The sequence below is a fragment of the Scyliorhinus canicula genome, chromosome 14 (assembly GCF_902713615.1).
Source record: "Scyliorhinus canicula chromosome 14, sScyCan1.1, whole genome shotgun sequence".
Taxonomy (NCBI): domain Eukaryota; kingdom Metazoa; phylum Chordata; class Chondrichthyes; order Carcharhiniformes; family Scyliorhinidae; genus Scyliorhinus; species Scyliorhinus canicula.
Genome location: NC_052159.1, coordinates 28,035,750 through 28,054,684, shown reverse-complemented (window position 1 = coordinate 28,054,684; position 18,935 = coordinate 28,035,750). Strand labels below are relative to the sequence as shown.

The following is an 18,935-nucleotide window of genomic DNA, read 5'->3' as shown; positions in this document are numbered from 1 at the left end:
TTGCCTATCACACCAAGTTTACACTTGTGCGTGCTTGCTGCATTAGCACATCCCAGCACAGTCATCCTGTCTGTGGCATTCTTAACACCTGCAGGGGCATTCTCATCAGCTGTAGTCTGTGTCTTCCTGGGACAATAATGCCAAAATGACGATGCCTCATCAGCATTGTAAATTTGTTCTGGCGTTAGCTTTCCATCAGTGATGATCTTGGCTAACTCATCAATGAAATTCTCTGCTGCGTCGTGATCAACAGAAGCTGATCTTTAAAAATCTAATGTCGTGGGTTGGATTTTCCCAAAATGGGGCTATGTCCCCACGCCGGCGTAAAAACGCTGGCGTTGCATTCCCGAGTTTCCTCCAAGAAATGCAAGCTAATTCACTCACCTTCAGGGGGCTTGCATGGACCCGGAGTGCTTCATGCAGCTTTAGCTGCTGCCCCCGCACTTCTGGTTTCAAGTCCGCACATGCGTACGGCGGCAGCCTCCAGCGGCCGCGCCAAGCACCATTGCGGACTCGGGACCATAGAAGCTGCTGGGAAATGTAGCCCCCTCTCCCGATTGGCCACGCGCCCTTGCATCCCACTGCGCACAAGCACTCCACGGCCACACATAAGACACCCCCCCCCCGTGTCCGATTTCCCCCCCAACAGGACTGAGGCCACAGCCGCCACGTGAGTATCCTGACCGGCAATACCATGTTAGTTCCGTGCCGTCGGGAACTGGGCCAATTGGGAGCGGAGGATCACCGGGCGAGCCTCTGGCTATGACTTCCCAGCCGCGTGGAGTACATAGAACATACAGTGCAGAAGGAGACCATTCGGCCAGTAAAGTCTGCACCGACCCACTTAAGCCCTCACTTCCACCCTATCCCCGTAACCCAATAACCCCTCATAACCTTTTTGATCACTAAGGGCAATTTATCATAGCCAATCCACCTAACCCTCACGTCTTTGGACTGTGGGACGAAACCAGAGCACCTGGAGGAAACCCACACAGAAACGGGAAGAACATGCAGACTCCATACTACGCGAATGCGCAAATTTTTGTTGCCCGGAGAATTGCCTGACCGGCGCCGGGCCCAATTTCACCGTGAAATGTGATTCTCCGCTCCTGCGCCAAGCGTGATTCTCCGCTCCTGCGCCAAGCTTGATTTCGACTCGGGGCTGCGGAGAATCCAGCCCCCTGTCCTTTCTTAAATTTCTGGAACCAGCCTGCTGAATATTCACAGTTGCTTTCAATTTTAAGTTTGCCATGATAGATCTTTGCTTGTGTCATGATAACCATACCGTTAAGTGGCAGATGTTTACTTCGCGCTGACAAATCTACTCTTTCAATACACGATCAAGATCTTCATTTTTTGCCTTGTGCAATGTTTTTCTATTTTTCATTAGCTTCTGCACGTGTTTTTCAGCATAAAACTTTAAGTTTGCCCTTTTGATGACTCAGATCATAGATGGTGGTCATTTCGACACCATACTCCTCTGTAAGATGCCTCACACTTGGGGACAGGTTTTTGTAATAACTTAAATTTCTGTGTTTATAGATGAGCACAAATGCGTCTTTTTTTTCACTATTACCCATAGTGGTACCTGCAAGCATTTTCGACAGTATAATGTACTAACATCTGGCTATGATGGCTGCTGAAAACAGGCTGATGTTATGGCACCAAAACAGGCCGCCCAGGAACCTTCCAAGAACCACTCGTGCCGTCACGTCGCGCTTGGGGAAAAAAAGTGCGGATTTCAGAGTTTTTTGAATTCGGAGTTTCAGATGAGGGATTCTCGACCTGTACAGGATTTGAGTATAACTGAAAAAAAGAGACAAGTTTTTTGTCTTGTACTCATCAGAGAATTTTGCAAGAATACCAGTATCGGGGGGAAACAATTTGTACTCCATAAGGGAATGCTGATGGCTGATGGATCGTGATTGGTAGAAGTGTTGCCATGGAGAATGCACCAGTTGATGGTGACTGACAGATAACTGCCAAGCATTGTTTTGAATTTAAGCCAGACAATTTCACCCCGATTGGTCACGGCATGGCTCTAGGGAAAGAGTCAGTGAATGGCTGTCACTTATTTTGTTGCGGTTGAAACAGACGCAATGTGTGTACAGATTCTTTCTGTATGAAAAGAACAGGACCTTGTGTATTAATGTATTTAACTTGCAGTATATGTGAATGCCCCACACTGTGAGCCCAACTGGCAATCTTTAATTGGTTGTCAGCGTAATTCTTAGTAGGCTGAGGATTATTTAGCAAATGCTGTCTAGCCACAGAATCACATCCAATGTTGAACACTGTGTTTTGAGTTTTCCAAGGGCCGGTTGCGTACTGTCTGTACTTTGCTCGTTGTGAACAGTGGCTGGGGCATGCTGTTTGCTATGATCGGCCAGTCTTTGAGGCACGTAACCTACATATCCAGCATCACTGGCACTGAAATTCATATGTTGCATTTCTCATTAGTATGATCGGCAGAACGTCTTTTTGGATAGTCAGTCATAAATACCACACATACGCTACTGCAGAGGAACAGCGTGAAACAGCTAGCTTCACCTCTTGCTCAAATTTTTGAGGTAGCGTACTCTGAGGTAGACTGGGCACTTTTCAGGGCTGAAAGTGATGGCCTTGGGGCCGTTCATGAGTTTGTGTGTTACACAGCACAAAATAATTTGAGCAGTGCAGCCATTGTCCCGCAGGATTCCTTTGACATGTCCTATTTCAGCATTGAGGTTCCAAGGTGAGCAAATATCTTGGGCCCTATTCGCAAGGTTGCCAATAAGACCAATCGTTTAGCATGTGGAACTGTAAGAATCGCAATGCGCATATTGACCAGTGAAGGTAGGCTTGCGGTAAACCGTGGTAGAAAACCAACTTGCAGATTTCTCAACCAGTACGTCAAGGAAGGGGAGTTCTTTTCAAGAATGGATGCTCCATTTCAAAGGTGAATTTGTGAGCTGGATGGAGCCCACTAAGACATACAAGAAAATTATCACACACCACTGCAGATTTAAATATGCAGTTATATGTCGTTCACCATCATCTGGTGCATTCTCCATGGCAATGCCTCCGAGAGGCTACTTGCCAACCAATGAGCATTCTCTTTTCATACAGTATAACCTGTCATTTTCCCCTTATACTGGTATTCTTGCGAAATGTCCTGATGAGTGCAAGATGGAAAACTTCGATATGTCTCTTCTTTTCACCAATAACTTCTCCTGTGTTGAGCTAGTTTACATTGTTCAGCCTTGGCAAGTTTTAATTTAAGTAACAATGTGACTTCTCATTCTGCGTTTGCCTGGTAATTTTGAGACTGGGTAAACAGTATACCTAGCTCGTTCCATCATCAATTACTTTTGATATTGACTTGCAATTTCACTCAATGAAAGACTTGATCAAAATATAATCACAATTCCTTTGAGAGGGGGAAAAGAGCAGAAGCATGAAATGATATTCTGGGGTTTTGAAGTTTCTGGATGCAGAAAAAAGCTGTTGCAATTTTTTTTTTAACTTTTCAATTGACAATGCTGAGTTCACTAATATGATTATGATTCCTATATATATATTTTAGGAAAATTTCAAATGCAAGTTCTTCCACAATGTGGCCATGCTGTACATGAAGATGCCCCAGACAAAGTAAGCATGGAACTTTTTCCTCTAGGAGAGAGAATCTGTTTGATTTAAGTGGTATTCAAATTTGCACTACTTCTGAACCTGAAATTTGTAGAGTCAGAATTAAGCTTGAAAATAACCAGTAATATTACAAACAATAAAGGAGTGCTTTGAGGCCTTGCTGGCTTAATAAGGAAAAGAATAAGAAGCATGAAATAAAAACAAAAAATGCTGTTGGCATCGGCAAAGAGGAGTGAGGCCTTTCAGGTGAAAGGCCTTCCTCAGAACTGAGACCTGTTGTGTATTTCCTGGTCTTTAGTTGTGTAAAGTTTTAAATAATCTCGGGCTGTAGGTGAAATTTGCTCAATTTCTTCAAATTGCTTTTAGATTTTAGAAGTTTAGATTCTGATGCAGTAGTTGAATGTGATTGTCATATCCAGAGGACATTTCTAATTTTTATTTATTTTTCAATCAATTTTATAGCAACTTTAAATTTTTCTCTAGGTGGCAGAGGCAGTTGCAACGTTCATGATTCGCAATAAGTTTACAGAATCAAAGGGTGAAATCCAAACGTAAGGTATCTGTTTTGGAAACTGCATGAGATGTTAGAATAATAGATTATCAAGCCTGTACTGGTATTTTTATTCACTTGAGTCACCTAATCTAATCCTACTCTCCTGTCTCCATTCTCTCTATGTTCCATATTTCAAAGAAATTGCAATTCCTCTTCAACAATCAACATCTGTGCAAAGCATTCTACTTTTAATTTTTCCTTTTTAATTCTTTTTTATGATTTTATCTACCAGTTATTTTATCATCACCGTTCATAATCTTGAAAATCTCTACAAGGTCGTCCCCCTAACTTCTACAATAGTGTTTATATCAAGGCCTCAGCTTTTGGTCATTACAATATCTTCTCATCTATATTATATTGCACAGAATCTACACTGCATTTTTACCATTGCTGCTATTTTTTTTCTAGAATCAGGTTTAAAAAACTGTATAAAAACATTGTTAACCATGACCTTTGGTTTGTATATGCATCTTACTGAAAATACATGTGTGTGTATGTGCATGCATATGTTCAGTTCTACTGTGAAGTCGTATTTAAATTGAATAATTCCAGTTCCCTGCAGCAATTTGTTTTGAATTTTCTATTTCTATCTTCTTTTCTCCCTGCACATATATATAGATCTGTGTGTGGATAATTTTATATGGACTGGACTAAACACTTCGAACGGATCAAACAGTTTTTTTTTGATACAGAATACTTACTGTTGCAACCCAATAGGTAAAGTCACCATAGTCCCAGATTACCATAGTCTGTTTTCCCCTTGGAGGGGGTGAGCTGCCTGGTGGTGATTTAACCTGAGGATTCCCACACTTCAGGCGAGGGGCAAGGTTGAGGAAATGAAATGAAATGAAAATGCTTATTGTCACAAGTAGGCTTCAAATGAAGCCCCTAGTCGTCATATTCCAGCGCCTGTTCGGGGAGGCTGGTACGGGATTTGAACCCGCGCAGCTGGCCTGCCTTGGTCTGCTTTCAAAGCCAGTGATTTAGCCTTGTGCTAAAATAGGAGGTGGGGCCTTCATTATAGGAACAGAAATAGCACATGCTTACAGTAGAGCATTGAGTAAGCCAAAAGGGTTCAACAAGTTACTAAACTAATTTTGCAAATTAAGTCTGTAAAACAGTCTCATTGGCAGTGCTCAAAAATCTACAAGTTGATATTGAAATGGTCCTAAAGCCAGAATAAGATTTTTATTTTTTAAAAGGGAACATTTGGCTAACATTTTGTTTTTTTCCCAAAGTAAACCTGCCAGAAGATGAAGCTATCTGAAATTTCTACCTGATCTCTGAGGCAATCTAGTGAAGCTTTAAATAATGTAGCATTATGATCCTGCACGACACCCCCAAATGTTTGGTCTGATCTAGTTAAGAACCGGTATTTTTGTTTGAAGTAGACAAAGTTTTAGATTCCAGACACTTGCTAAGAGAATAAAGCCACAAGATATCATGGGTTTTGAACAAACAAAAATAAATTGCTATGCAAGGTCAAAAAGTTAAAACAACTTACAATATCTATCTTGTACTCTAACATTCAGGATTAATATGAAGTACACATGAATTTTCAAGAAAACTGGTCAAACTCAACACACTGTACAATAAATAGCAAATGTGGCGAAGACCGATCCCTCAGATTCCTCAACAACCCACCCAGATGCAGTAAACAGAGTCAACCAATCTCATTGTCTGTCTCCCTTACAAGGGACACCATACCTTTCACTTTTGAAGACCCAGCCTCTGAATTCCCTAGTGGCATAGTGGTATTGTCACTGGACTAGAGACCCAGAGTAATGCTCTGGGGATCCAGGTTCAAATCCCGCCACTGCAGATGGTGAAATTTGAAATCAATAAAAATCTGGAATTAAAAGTCTAATGATGGCCATGAAAATGAACTATACCAAGTATACACTGTATATAGATAGTTTATGCTACCAAAAATAATATTCACTGTTTGCTTCTATTACTAACAGTAAACTTGAACAAGTTCTCTACATATTTTATGTACTTTTTATATTTCAGCATTTACCCCAATTTTTAATAGATCCACCAGCCTTCAAACTTTACTTTGACCGTGTAAGCTGCATCAGGGGCCACTGTGATGTATCCGTGTATCGTCATCTGCCTAATCTGAGTGAAGCTTGAATGACAGAACTCCATAAGCCGACTTCAACCCATTGTTAGCCTGCATAATTCATTGAACCTGCAAACGTGGGCGCTACAGAATGACTGAAAAGTGCAACCTGTTTCTGATTCAAACATTAAAACAATTAAAGGGGATTGCTTACTCAAAGTGTATTCTTTTTCTTGCACATGTTCTGCTTTAGAACCTGGGAGTGTTTGTAAAGTGCTGATTACTTGGGAGTTGAGATGTGCTCTGGAACTGAATGTGTTTGTGATGCTAATCATTTTTGTGGTTAAATCTAGGTCTGTTTTAGAACTGGGTTAGGTGGTCCTTTACAAAAAAAAGTCAAAGGAGAAAAATGAGCACAAATACGCAGGAAAACGCAACCAAATACATCAAGTGGTTGGATTTGTTACCATCAAAATACACTCTTAACTTTCTACATGTACTGAGACTTAACCTAATTTAAACTGACTTCTGGGATCAAACTTTATTGGCCTTATCCATTGGCGAACAAAAGATTTTGCATTTGCTTTGTGACAAAATAAAATGTTTTTATTTTATTTAGTCTGTAATCCAAATTGTCTATAAATAAAGATCAGTGTTTTGGACTATAGTTACAGACATATATACTATTGTTCTAAGACATTTGCTGATGAAAGACATTGGCAGAAAGTGTTAAATTATACTGCGGTCTGCTGCTAGCTGTGATGCGGATTATTGCCCACCAGAAGATCCCTGAATGTGTGATTATTAATTCTATGAGCAAGGAACTGCAGCATCCAGTTTCACACAGTTTTAAAAAACTCAATGCTATATTTCTAAAGTGTCTAGTAGATCCAGTAGACTTGCCTGAGCACTTTTTAAATCCAGCTTCATACTGAAGTGGATATATATTTCACTTAATGTGAAGCTTAAAGTGGTGTAACAAAGCCTGGAGGCGATCTGAAACTGCCTTTAATGCGCAAAATTGCTTTACATCAATATGAAAGAAGCAGTAAAACTGCAAACTATGGATGCTGAAAATCTGAAATACAAATAGAAAATGGTGGAAATACTCAGCAGACAGGTAGCATCTGTGGAGGGAGAGTGTTAACATTTCAGGTCTGTGTTCTTTTGTTGAACTTATATATAACTGCAATCTTCGATTATTTTGTTCTTCACTGTGACCACTTCTTATTGCAGAGAATGGCAATGAGTAACAAAAAACAATTGGAAAAGAAATTACATTTATAGAGAGATTACTGAAACTGTCTGGAGTCCTGGTATATCTGAATAATTATGATAGGCAATCTGTTTTTGCAATATTCAAAGAAAGGAACAGTGATACAGCATGAGGGATTGGGAGATGAGTTCAGGTACAGGAAATCACTGCCTAAATATAGTGTTCCCACCAACATTCCCTCTCTCTTCCTCCACCATTGCAGAAGTGGCAGATTCAAAGCTGTGACTTTGAAGTGTCCAGGGCACTTGCCTAAAACAGATATTGGGCTTGGATGTACTGATCGCAACCCCAGTGGCTATTTTATGACCCTACATGTTTAGCAAAAATACGGGTGTGCTTTCAGTTTTTCCAGGTTTACTGCCCAGTGGTCTGTATACTCACCAGGGGTCCTTAAACACCTATCATTAATTAGGAGTAACAACAGACCTCCACTCGTGTAGCTTTTGTGCAATTTAAAGCTCTAATGTCTAATCGGTTTCTTCTCCTATTTTTGGGGTATATTTTCCTCCAGTTGTATGGTAAAAATAGAAAGCTGGTTTGCCAACTAGTCATAAGATCAGAATACTTACGTTTGAGAGAGGCCACTTGACCAACTTTAGTACGTTCATCCAGAGACTTCCTCCAGGAGCTAATAAGTTCTCAAATAATTCCAGGATTTTCACCTATTATTTTGTCTGGCAGTTAATGTAATATATTTATTCTGATGAAAAGTAATTAGCCTGAAACATTAACACTCTCTCCCTTTCTTTCTCCCCACAGAGGCTGCCTGACCTTTCTGCTTTTAGTCCATAAATATTTTACTCTGTGGGTAATGTGGAACTTATCCTGTTATAATTTCTCATTAGCTCTTCACTTGGCTTTACCTGAGCCCGTTTGTATTCATTGAGTTTACTTTGAACTTTTGAGACGTTTACTAAGTTATAAAGCTCACCATATTGGGTTTTCTTTACTAATAGTGAATGAAGAAAATTTTCCCCCAGTTCGTTTTCAGCTGAACGATGGTACAAAATGATATTTTTATTGAAAGGAAAGATTATATTTTAGAATCGAAAATTCAACAGTTAATAAACAGGCTGACCTCTGTGAGGAAATGGTGGTTTACGAATTGTAAAAGCAAGTTGTATTTTTTTTTTTAAAAAGGCTTTTCAGAATTCCGCTTTCTCCAGACAAAAGCAAATTACTGTGGATGTTGGAAAATTGAATTAAAAACAGAAACTGCTGGAAATACTCAGGAAGTCAGACCGCATCTGTAGTGGAAGAAACAAACCAAAGTTAATGTTTCGGGTCAGTGGGCTTTCATCAGTTGTTTCTCTCACCACAGATGCTGCCTGACCTGCTGAGTATTTCCAGGATTTTCTCCATTTTTGATGCAGTACATTTTTTATTTGACTTGCCAAAACAAACTGCCCGAGAGGATTTTTTTCGTTGCTTAGTTTTTATATTTTATTTTGAAGCACTATTGTTAACCCTTGCTTGTAACGTTTGGGTGCAAGTTAGATTTTTATTGTAACATCATTGTGGATCCACAGTAGCAGGATTTCAGGCTAAAGCCCAAATCTGTTATTAAATATCTGCTGGCTTAATTTGATGACTGGTCTTTTGTTCAAGCTTTGCAGGTCTACCTGATTAACTCCTTCATTTATGGATGGTTCACTAACAATTAAGACTTTTTAAAAAAAATAATTTTTATTGGAATTTTTTACGGAAAATATAAAATATAACGACAAACAATGAAATGCAACAAAATAACCCATAATAGCTATAACACCCCCCAGACCGTATCAACGTATGTATCACATCCCCCCCAACCCCATATAAACAACAAGAGAACTTAAGAATAAATTAAAATTAAATAAACAAACAGCCATCGTCCTGTCCCCCCCCCCGGGTTGCTGCTGCTACTGTCCCCGTACCCTATCGTTGAGCCAGAAAGTCGAGGAAAGGTTGCCACCGCCTAAAGAACCCTTGTACCGATCCTCTCTGGGCGCATTTTACCTTCTCTAGCTTAATAAAACCCGCCATGTCATTGATCCAGGTCTCCACTCTTGGGGGCCTCGCATCCTTCCATTGTAGCAAGATCCTTCTCCAGGCTACTAGGGACGCAAAGGCCAGCACACCGGCCTCTTTCGCCTCCTGCACTCCCGGCTCCACCCCCACCCCAAAAATCGCGAGTCCCCATCCTGGCTTGACCCTGGATCCCACCACCCTCGACACCGTCCTCGCCACCCCCTTCCAGAACTCCTCCAGTGCCGGGCATGCCCAGAACATATGGGCATGGTTCGCTGGACTCACCGAGCACCTGACACATCTGTCTTCACCCCCAAAGAACCTACTCATCCTCGTCCCAGTCACATGGGCCCGGTGCAGCACCTTGAATTGGATGAGGCTAAGCCGCGCACACGAGGAGGAAGAATTAACCCGCTCCAGGGCATCAGCCCATGTCCCGTCTTCGATCTGTTCCCCCAGTTCCCCCTCTCACTTAGCTTTCAGCTCCTCTACTGACGCCTCTCCACCTCCTGCATAATCTTGTAGATATCAGATATCTTCCCCTCTCCGACCCAGACCCCCGAAAGCACCCTGTCACTCACCCCCCTCGCGGGAAGCGAAGGGAATCCCTCCACCTGCCGTCTAGCCTTTACCTGCAGATACCTGAACATGTTTCCCGGGGGGGAGCCCAAATTTCTCCTCCAACTCCCCCAGGCTCGCAAACCTCCCATCAATAAACAGGGCCCTCAGCTGTCTGATGCCCGCTCTGTGCCAACCCTGAAATTCCCCATCAATGTTCCCCGGGACAAACCTATGGTTCCCCCTTAACGGAGCCTCCATCGAGCCCCCCACTTCTCCCCTATGTCGCCTCCACTGCCCCCAAATCTTGAGGGTAGCCGCCACCACCGGACTCGTGGTATACCTCGTAGGAGGGAGCGGCCACGGCGCCGTTGCTAGGGCCCCCAGGCTTGTATCTCCACAGGACGCCCTCTCCATCTGTTTCCATGCTGCCCCCTCCCCCTCCATCACCCACTTGCGCACCATCGACACATTGGCCGCCCAATAATACCCCGAGAGATTGGGTAACGCCAGCCCCCTCCCCCCCCCATCTCTACCCCGCTCCAAGAAGACCCTCTTCACCCTCGGGGTCCCATGCGCCCAAACAAAGCTCATGATGCTGCTGGTCACCCTTCTAAAAAGGCCCTAGGGATAAAGATGGGCAAACACTGGAAGAGGAACAAGAACCTCGGGAAAACCGTCATTTTGACGGACTGCACTCTACCCGCCAACGATAGCGTCACCATGTCCCACCTTTTAAATTCCTCCTCCATCTGCTCCACCAGCCTGGTAAAATTAAGCTTATGGAGAGTCCCCCAACTCCTGGCCACCTGCACCCCCAGGTATCTGAAACTCTTCACTGCCCTCTTAAACGGGAGCCTCCCAATTCCCTCCTCCTGATCACCCGGGTGTACTACAAATACCTCGCTCGTGCCTAAATTTAACTTATAGCCCGAGAAGCCCCAAATTCCGCTAACAGCTCCATCACCCCCGGCATTACCCCCTTCTGGGTCCGCCACATACAACAGCAGGTCGTCCGCATACAGCGATACCCGATGTTCCTCCCCACCCCGCACCAGACCCCTCCATCTCCCTGACTCCCTCAACGCCATAGCCAAAGGTTCAATCGCCAGTGCAAAGAGCAAGGGGGACAGGGGGCACCCCTGCCTGGTCCCACAGTAGAGCCTAAAGTACTCCGATCTCCTTCCATTGGTAACTACACTCGCCATCGGAGCCGCGTAGAGCAGCCTCACCCATTTGATGAATCCCTCCCCAAATCCGAACCGCTCCAGCACCTCCCACAGCTACCCCCACTCAACTCTATCAAATGCTTTCTCTGCATCCAGCGCCACCACTATCTCCGCCTCCCCCTCCACTGCCGGCATCATGATAACATTTAGCAGTCTCCGCACATTCGTGTTGAGCTGCCGTCCCTTGACAAATCCTGTCTGGTCTTCATGTATCACCCCTGGCACACAGTCCTCTATCCTGGTGGCCAGGATCTTCGCCAGCAACTTAGCGTCAACATTGAGGAGCGAGATAGGCCTGTATGATCCACACTGCAAGGGGTCCTTATCCCGCTTCAGGATCAGAGAGATCAGTGCCCGCGACATCGTTGGGGGCAAAGCCCCTCCTCCCATGCCTCATTGAAGGTTCGCACCAACAGGGGGCCCACCAGATCCGCATACTTTTTATAAAATTCCACCGGGAACCCGTCCGGCCCCGGGCCTTACCTGACTGCATTTGTCCAATCCCCCTGACTAGCTCCTCCAACTCTATCGGCGCCCCCAGCCCCTCTACCAGCTCCTCTTGAACCCTTGGGAAACATAGCCTGTTCATGAAGCTCTCCATCCCCCCCTGCCCATCGGAGGTTGTGACCGGTACAGTTCCTCGTAGCAGTGCCTAAAGACCCCATTTACTTCTGCACTACATTCCCACCCTTATCCGTCACTCCACCAATTTCCCTAGCCGCATCTCGCCTACGGAGCTGATGCGCCAACACCCTGCTCGCCTTCTCCCCATACTCATATACCGCGCCCTGCGCCCTCCTCCACTGTGTCTCCACCTTTCTGGTGGTCAACAAGTCAAATTTGGCCTGCAAACTACGCCGTTCCCCCAGCAACCCTTCCTCCGGTGCCTCCGCGTATCTCCTGTCCACATCCAGGAGCTCCCCCACCAGTCTCACCCTCTCCCTCCTTTCCCTATGGGCCCGGATGGAGATCAGCTCCCCCCGGATCACTGCTTTCAGAGCCTCCCAAACCATCCCCACCCGGACCTCCCCCGTGTTATTGGTATCAAGATACCCCTCAATACTTCCCCGTACCCTCCTACACACCTCCTCATCAGCCAGCATCCCCACATCCAGGCGCCAGAGCGGGCGCTGGTCCCGCGCCTCCCCCATCTCCAGATCAACCCAGTGCGGAGCATGGTCTGAAATCGCTATGGCCGAATACTCTGCATCCTGCACCCTCGGGATCAATCCCCTGCTCAGGACGAAAAAATCTATTCGGGAATAAACCCTATGGACATGAGAGAAAAAGGAATACTCCCGCGCTCTCGGTCTCCCAAACCTCCAGGGATCCACCCCTCCCATCTGGTCCATGAATCCCCTCAGCACTTTGGCTGCCGCCGGTCTCCTACCTGTCCTTGAACTGGACCGGTCCAGTGGGGGATCCAGCACTGTGTTGAAGTCTCCCCCCATGATCAGGCCCCCTGCCTCCAGGTCCGGAATGCGGCCCAACAAGCGCCTCATGAAGCCAGCATCATCCCAATTCGGGGCATATACATTGACCAGCACCACCTTCTCTCCCTGCAGCCTACTCTTCACCATAATATATCTGCCCTCCTTGTCCGACACCACCTCAGCCGCCTCGAACGCCACCCTCTTCCCCACCAGAATCGCCACCCCCTGGTTCTTTGCGTCCAATCCTGAGTGAAAAACCTGCCCCACCCACCCCTTCCTCAGACGAACCTGGTCCGCCACCTTCAAGTGGGTCTCCTGGAGCATAGCCACGTCCGCCTTCAACCCCTTCAGATGAGAAAATACCCTAGTTCTCTTAACCGGCCCATTCAGCCCCCTCACGTTCCAGGTAATCAGCCGGATCAGAGGGCAACCTGCCCCTCTCCCCTGGCGGCTAGCCATAGCTTATCGACAGCTCGCCCCGCCCAACCCGTTCCCTGTGGCGATAACGCCTCTCCTCCACCCCCCCGGGCCACACCAGCTCCTTCCTGGCCATTCCAGCAGCAACGCGGTATCCCACCCCCCCCCAGGCTAGGACCCCTCCTAGCCGCGGATCACCCTCCATGGTACTTCCGTGAGTCAGCTGACGTCTGCTGACCCCGGCAGCTCCCGCCAGAACCCATCCCCTCCCGGCATGGGGTCATCCTCTTACCACACCTCCTTAGCACCGCTTCAGCGTGGGAAAGAAAACCAGTAGAGGCCACGTCCCCACTGCCAGCTCCGCCCCCCTGCCCCGCAGCGTGGGAAACCAGAGGAAAGCCCGCGCTTCCACACTGCCACACCCCACCCTTCTGACGCAGCTCCCCAAAATCCAGTTTCACCCCAACCTCCAGCCCTGTGCAGAAGAGAACATATAAAACACAAACCTCCAACATTCCCCACACCCATACCCAACAGACAGACCCACCCGGAAACAGAGCAAAAAGAAAACCAGCATAAAAAACACACATGTCAAAGTTGAAGAACAGCAACAGCGAAAACAGCAACGGCCATAATGTCCCCCCAGACCCTAGTTCGAGTCCAGCTTCTCCGCCTGTACAAAGGCCCACGCCTCCTCCAGGGACTCGAAGTAGTGGTGCCGGTCCTTGTATGTCACCCACAGGCGCGCAGGCTGCAGCATTCCAAATCTGACCTGCTTGGCATGCAGCACCGCCTTCGTCCGGTTGAACCCGGCCCGCCGCTTAGCCACCTCTGCACTCCAGTCCTGGTACATTCCCACTACTGAATTCTCCCACTTGCTGCTCCTCTCTTTCTTGGCCCAGCGCAGCACACACTCCCGGTCGCTGAATCGATGGAACCGCACCAGCACCGCCCTCGGGGATTCATTTGCCTTAGGCCTCCTGGCCAGAACTCTGTGAGCTCCCTCAAGCTCCAGGGGCAAATGGAAGGACCCCGCCCCCATCAACGAGCTCAACATCATGGTCACATACGACGGGAGATCCGACCCCTCCAGCCCCTCCGCCAGGCCCAGGATCCTCAAATTCTTTCGCCTCGTGCGAACGTCCAGCTCCTCCAAGCGGTCTTGCCACTTTTTGTGAAGTGTTTCGTGCAACTCCACTTTCCCCACGAGGACCACGGCCTCCTCCTCCCGCTCAGCGGCCTGCTGCTGCAACTCCCGAATGGACGCCTCCTGGGCCTCCTGGGTCTCAAGCAGCTTGTTGGTAGTCGCATTCAGGGAGTCCAGCAGCTCAGCCTTCAGCTCCGCAAAACAGCGCAGAAGAGAGGCTTGCTGCTCCTGCGCCCACTTCCACCAGTCCTCGGGTGTTCCGCCGGCCGCCATTTTGTCCTTCCCCCGCTTTTCTTGGGGAGCTGCTGCTGCTTTTTCCTTTGCCCCACTCCGGTGAGCACCATAAATTATGGGGAATGCTCCTCTAGACACCTTCGCCCACTGGGATTCGTCGAAACAGCGTCGTTTGGGGCCCTCAAATCGGCCCAAAACTCCTTAAGTAGCGGGAGCTGCCAAACATGCGGCTTAGCTCCGCATAGCCGCAACCGGAAGTCAAATTAAGACTTTTAATAGGTAAGCAAAATTGAAATTCATTTTGCGACCCTAAAATTGGTACAAAGTTTGAAACTTCTCCAATAGTGCGATATCACTTTCAGAGATGCACCAGGTAAAAGCCTAAATGCTTGCTCTCCTGTAAACATAATCACTCCTTCCCAGTGTGAATGGATGTCCAAAGTAGTGCAGCAAAGAAAGCCACAGCCTGCAAAGTTAGAAAATTAATACAGGTCATATGTAAGATGCTTTAGCTTTGAATTGTTCAGGTGTGACTGCTTAAATCTTTCTTGGTTTTAGGAGCTGCTGTGACATTTAAAAAAAATATAAATGGATAAATATCTCCAGAGTAAACTTGGATTTCTTTCATAAAATGTGTAGAAAGAGTTGAGTGCAAGAAGGCATGTTTTTAAATACATAGATTCTTTAAGGTGGCACTTGAACCTGTGTTTCACTCATTGTTTCTTGAATAATGAATGAACAGATGTGTTCCCAGATTGTAGAGGGCAAGTAAGACTATCGCACTTGATGAGAGTAAAAGTTGCTTATGTATTGTGATCACAAAACTAATTTAGTAATATGGGTTGAAGCCATTTTGGAATTGGGTGAAGATGTTCCCAAACAAAACTGGTGAGCCGAGCTCATGGGTTTCGAGACAGGGCGAGATGTTGTCCAGCACACAACATTCCCTACGCGTGTTCCCAGTGTTGAACAGGAAGATAGTGCCAATGCAATTAATCAATTAAGTAGGAACATCTCAAAATTGACTGCAATGGGCAAGCCATTTTTGAATTGGGAAATTAGAACCTGAAACAAGTCATGCCTTCCTGCCAACTACTAATCATGGCTGGACCAGCCTTGACTTTTGTAGCTAATGTCCAACTGTGCCGCTCAATCCACATGAAATGAAATGAAAATCGCTTATTGTCACGAGTAGGCTTCAATGAAGTTACTGTGAAAAGCCCCTAGTCGCCACATTCCGGCGCCTGTCCGGAATGTGTAAAAATCCACATGATAAATTACGTTTGATTCTTAACGTGCCTGAATGGTGCCATTATTTGTGCCTGTAACTGAATTTGGACATTGAGGCTAAAATGTCTTATTGAAAATTATTTTAAAATTTTAGGCTTAAAGCACTTGATCTACAAGTCTATTTTTGTTGTCTGTGCTTTAATCTACTACCCTGGGCACTCCCCATATAAAACATGATCGTTGCATACATAGAACCACTTCAGTTTACGCTACCTAATGGTTTCAAACAAGCACAGAACTCCCAAACTACTAAAACTCAGTAAGTTTAGCACAGGATCCCAAGTTATTATGTGGGGAACACATCTACAAGCATTATGGAGTGAATAATGCACAATGCTGATTAATTTTCATCTGATGGCTATATGTTGAACCGTTGGTTTTAATAGCCCTTTTATATGATAATCCTCATACTGCCTTGGTATAAAATTACTTTTACGTGAGTTTGAAGGACTTCAGAGTTGAATTCATTCTGTTTTTAGGGAGGAAATGTATGAAATCAAACATTTTGCATAAAAGTCTTGCAATTGGACATCAGTGCTCAATTACAATACAACAGCATGTTCAATAACTGCTGCCACTAATTCTAGTCTATAGCAAAATAAATAATTTATGGAACTCCATTCTATATTTGTTCATTTCCATCAGAGTTTAATGATTTTTCACACAGTCCAAAATCGGTGAGTTGAAATATTTGAGTTATTTCCTGACAATTGTAACCACCTTATTTCCTTCTTTGAAAATTTTTGGGTAATTCCTTTCTTGGCCGCTGGATGGAGTGTAGACTCATTTCAATTGATGAGGGAAATTGGTGAGGCCCCTCATGCCACAGAAATCTTAATAAGAAATGTTAAAGTCTGCAGCCCGGTTTAAAATTGTAACAATCTGTGCACAGGTGAAAGGATCTCACAGAGGGGTTAACAAACAAAGTATTTAGCTGTAATAAAAACATCTCGGATGCTGGTAATCATCCATGCCTTTGTTCTCCCTAAGCTTAACTCCTGGCCAGCTTCCCATTCTATAACCGGAGGTCACTCAACTTTGCTGCCCTAACTCACACCAAGTCCCATTCACCCCTCTCCTACGGAACCTCCCAGTCAAACAATTCTTTGATTTAATCCATTTTCTACTCCTCCATACTCTTGAAGTCCCTCCCTATCTCTGTAAACTCCCATCCCAAATCTCAGCTTCACCCTGCCCCTTTATTTCCATCTTTAACGGACTCTTTTAAAACCTACTCTTTTTTAACTACATTTTAGTCATCTGCCGTGGTGCATTCTATGAAGCTTGGTGTCAAATTTTGCTTCAGAACATGTGCGTTTCTGGTTAAAGACTAACCACAGACTGCTCTGGGTGCAAGTTAGTTGAATCACAGATTTATTAAGCCATTTCCCAATACGTATTGTTAACAGCACAGCTGATGTTAAATGCTAAGGTATTCCAAATTCCAGAAGGGAAGATTAATATGCCTGCTCTCAACTGTATTTTGCAGTTTGATATAATATGAGGAATGGTGCGAAGATCAGTGAAGGATGTCCCAGACGTTTTAGTGATTATTTTAACCAAAATAAATGTTTATGGAACAATTAAACATGCAAGAAAGTCAACTAGAATTACACTTCAGCTAACCCAATTGCTTTCATGGTATCTTTAACTTTACCCAGTTCCAAATCCCTCTTTTTTCCAAATTGTAGAGCGAAACCTCCCTCAACAACATCCCAAAGGTTTAAGAACTCTTGGCAAAATCCAGCAGTAGTCCCCACGCCAGGCAGTTGTATCTTTTGAGGTTGCTTCCGACTTAGGATAAAATAACTGGCAACTGGCTTCTCAAACAGGTTTTTCTCCAAGCACAGCTTGTTGGGAATTGACACCACATCCTACTGCATGCTGAGGTCTCAAAAATGGCTAGCTTGCATCAGGAAAACTTCAACCCGGATATACTGGTTTCCCATGTGATCAGCCCTTATCTGAATAAACCTGAGATGTCACTCTTAATTACCTTCATTTTGTGAATTCACCTTTTGGAATGTAAATTCACACCTCATCACTTCCATTGAGCTGCTAACAACTTTATGTACATCTTTGACATTCTATCCTCCATTGTTACCAGCTTGCTTTGGGTAAACACCTGTTTACACTATTTCTGGGCTAATCAACATATCAAAATACTAGTTCCACCAACCCAACCAATACTAGTTCCACCAACCCAGCCAATACTAGTTCCACCAACCCAGCCAATACTAGTTCCACCAACCCAGCCAATCTGTCTCAACTACAGTTTGTATTTTTTAATAGTTTGGTTTTTTCAAACATACACTCACAAGAACACATTCCCCTAGGTCCCCGATACCACTGCCTTTATTAAAGTGTCACAGTTTGTACAATTAGGCAATTGTGTTAAAATGAAAAGCAAGGAATGCTTTTCATTTTAACACAATTGCCTAATTGTACAAACTGTGACACTTGAATAAAGGCAGTGGTATACAGTCAGTTCACTTGGACGTTGGTCTGAGGTGTATCCACTGGGCCCACCCAGATAATCTGCCACAGTGAGTTCATGCCTGGATGACGATCCTTCCCTCCGATTGACCACATCTCCGCTCTCCCGCAGGATCTCTATCCAATTACGCAGGCCCATCCGGGGTGTCTCTGGTGAACATTGCCGAGGTGCTGTGGAGCATGTCCCAGTCTCAGGTGGACCTTGCCGAGGTGCCACGGAGCATGTCCCAGTCTCAGGTGGACCTTGCCAAGGCTCTGCGGAGCATGTCCCAGTCTCAGGTGGACCTTGCCGAGGTGCCACGGAGCATGTCCCAGTCTCAGGTGGACCTTGCCAAGGCTCTGCGGAGCATGTCCCAGTCTCAGGTGGACCTTGCCGAGGTGCTGCAGAGCATGTCCCAGTCTCAGGTGGACCTTGCCAAGGCTCTGCGGAGCATGTCCCAGTCTCAGGTGGACCTTGCCGAGGTGCCACGGAGCATGTCCCAGTCTCAGGTGGACCTTGCCAAGGCTCTGCGGAGCATGCCCCAGTCTCAGGTGGACCTTGCCGAGGCTCTGCGGAGCATGTCCCAGTCTCAGGTGGACCTTGCCGAGGTGCTGCGGAGCATG

General features: G+C 45.5%; 1 protein-coding gene across 10 annotated transcripts in view; it reads left to right on the top strand.

The window, feature by feature from the left end:
• Window positions 1–9,104, top strand: part of ppme1 (protein phosphatase methylesterase 1) — a 78,189-nt gene extending 69,085 nt beyond the window's left edge. For 3 of the 10 annotated variants that reach the window (XM_038819196.1, XM_038819199.1, XM_038819204.1), the window contains 3 exons: window positions 3,566–3,630; window positions 4,111–4,178; window positions 6,216–9,104. In XM_038819196.1, the coding sequence (XP_038675124.1) occupies window positions 3,566–3,630; window positions 4,111–4,178; window positions 6,216–6,243 (161 nt within the window). In that variant the 3' untranslated portion in view covers window positions 6,244–9,104. Of the gene's footprint in view, window positions 1–3,565; window positions 3,631–4,110; window positions 4,184–6,193 lie in introns of all 10 variants that reach the window. The other 7 variants (XM_038819195.1, XM_038819198.1, XM_038819197.1 and 4 more) reach the window with 7 other exon arrangements.
• The last annotated feature ends 9,831 nt before the right edge of the window (window positions 9,105–18,935 follow it).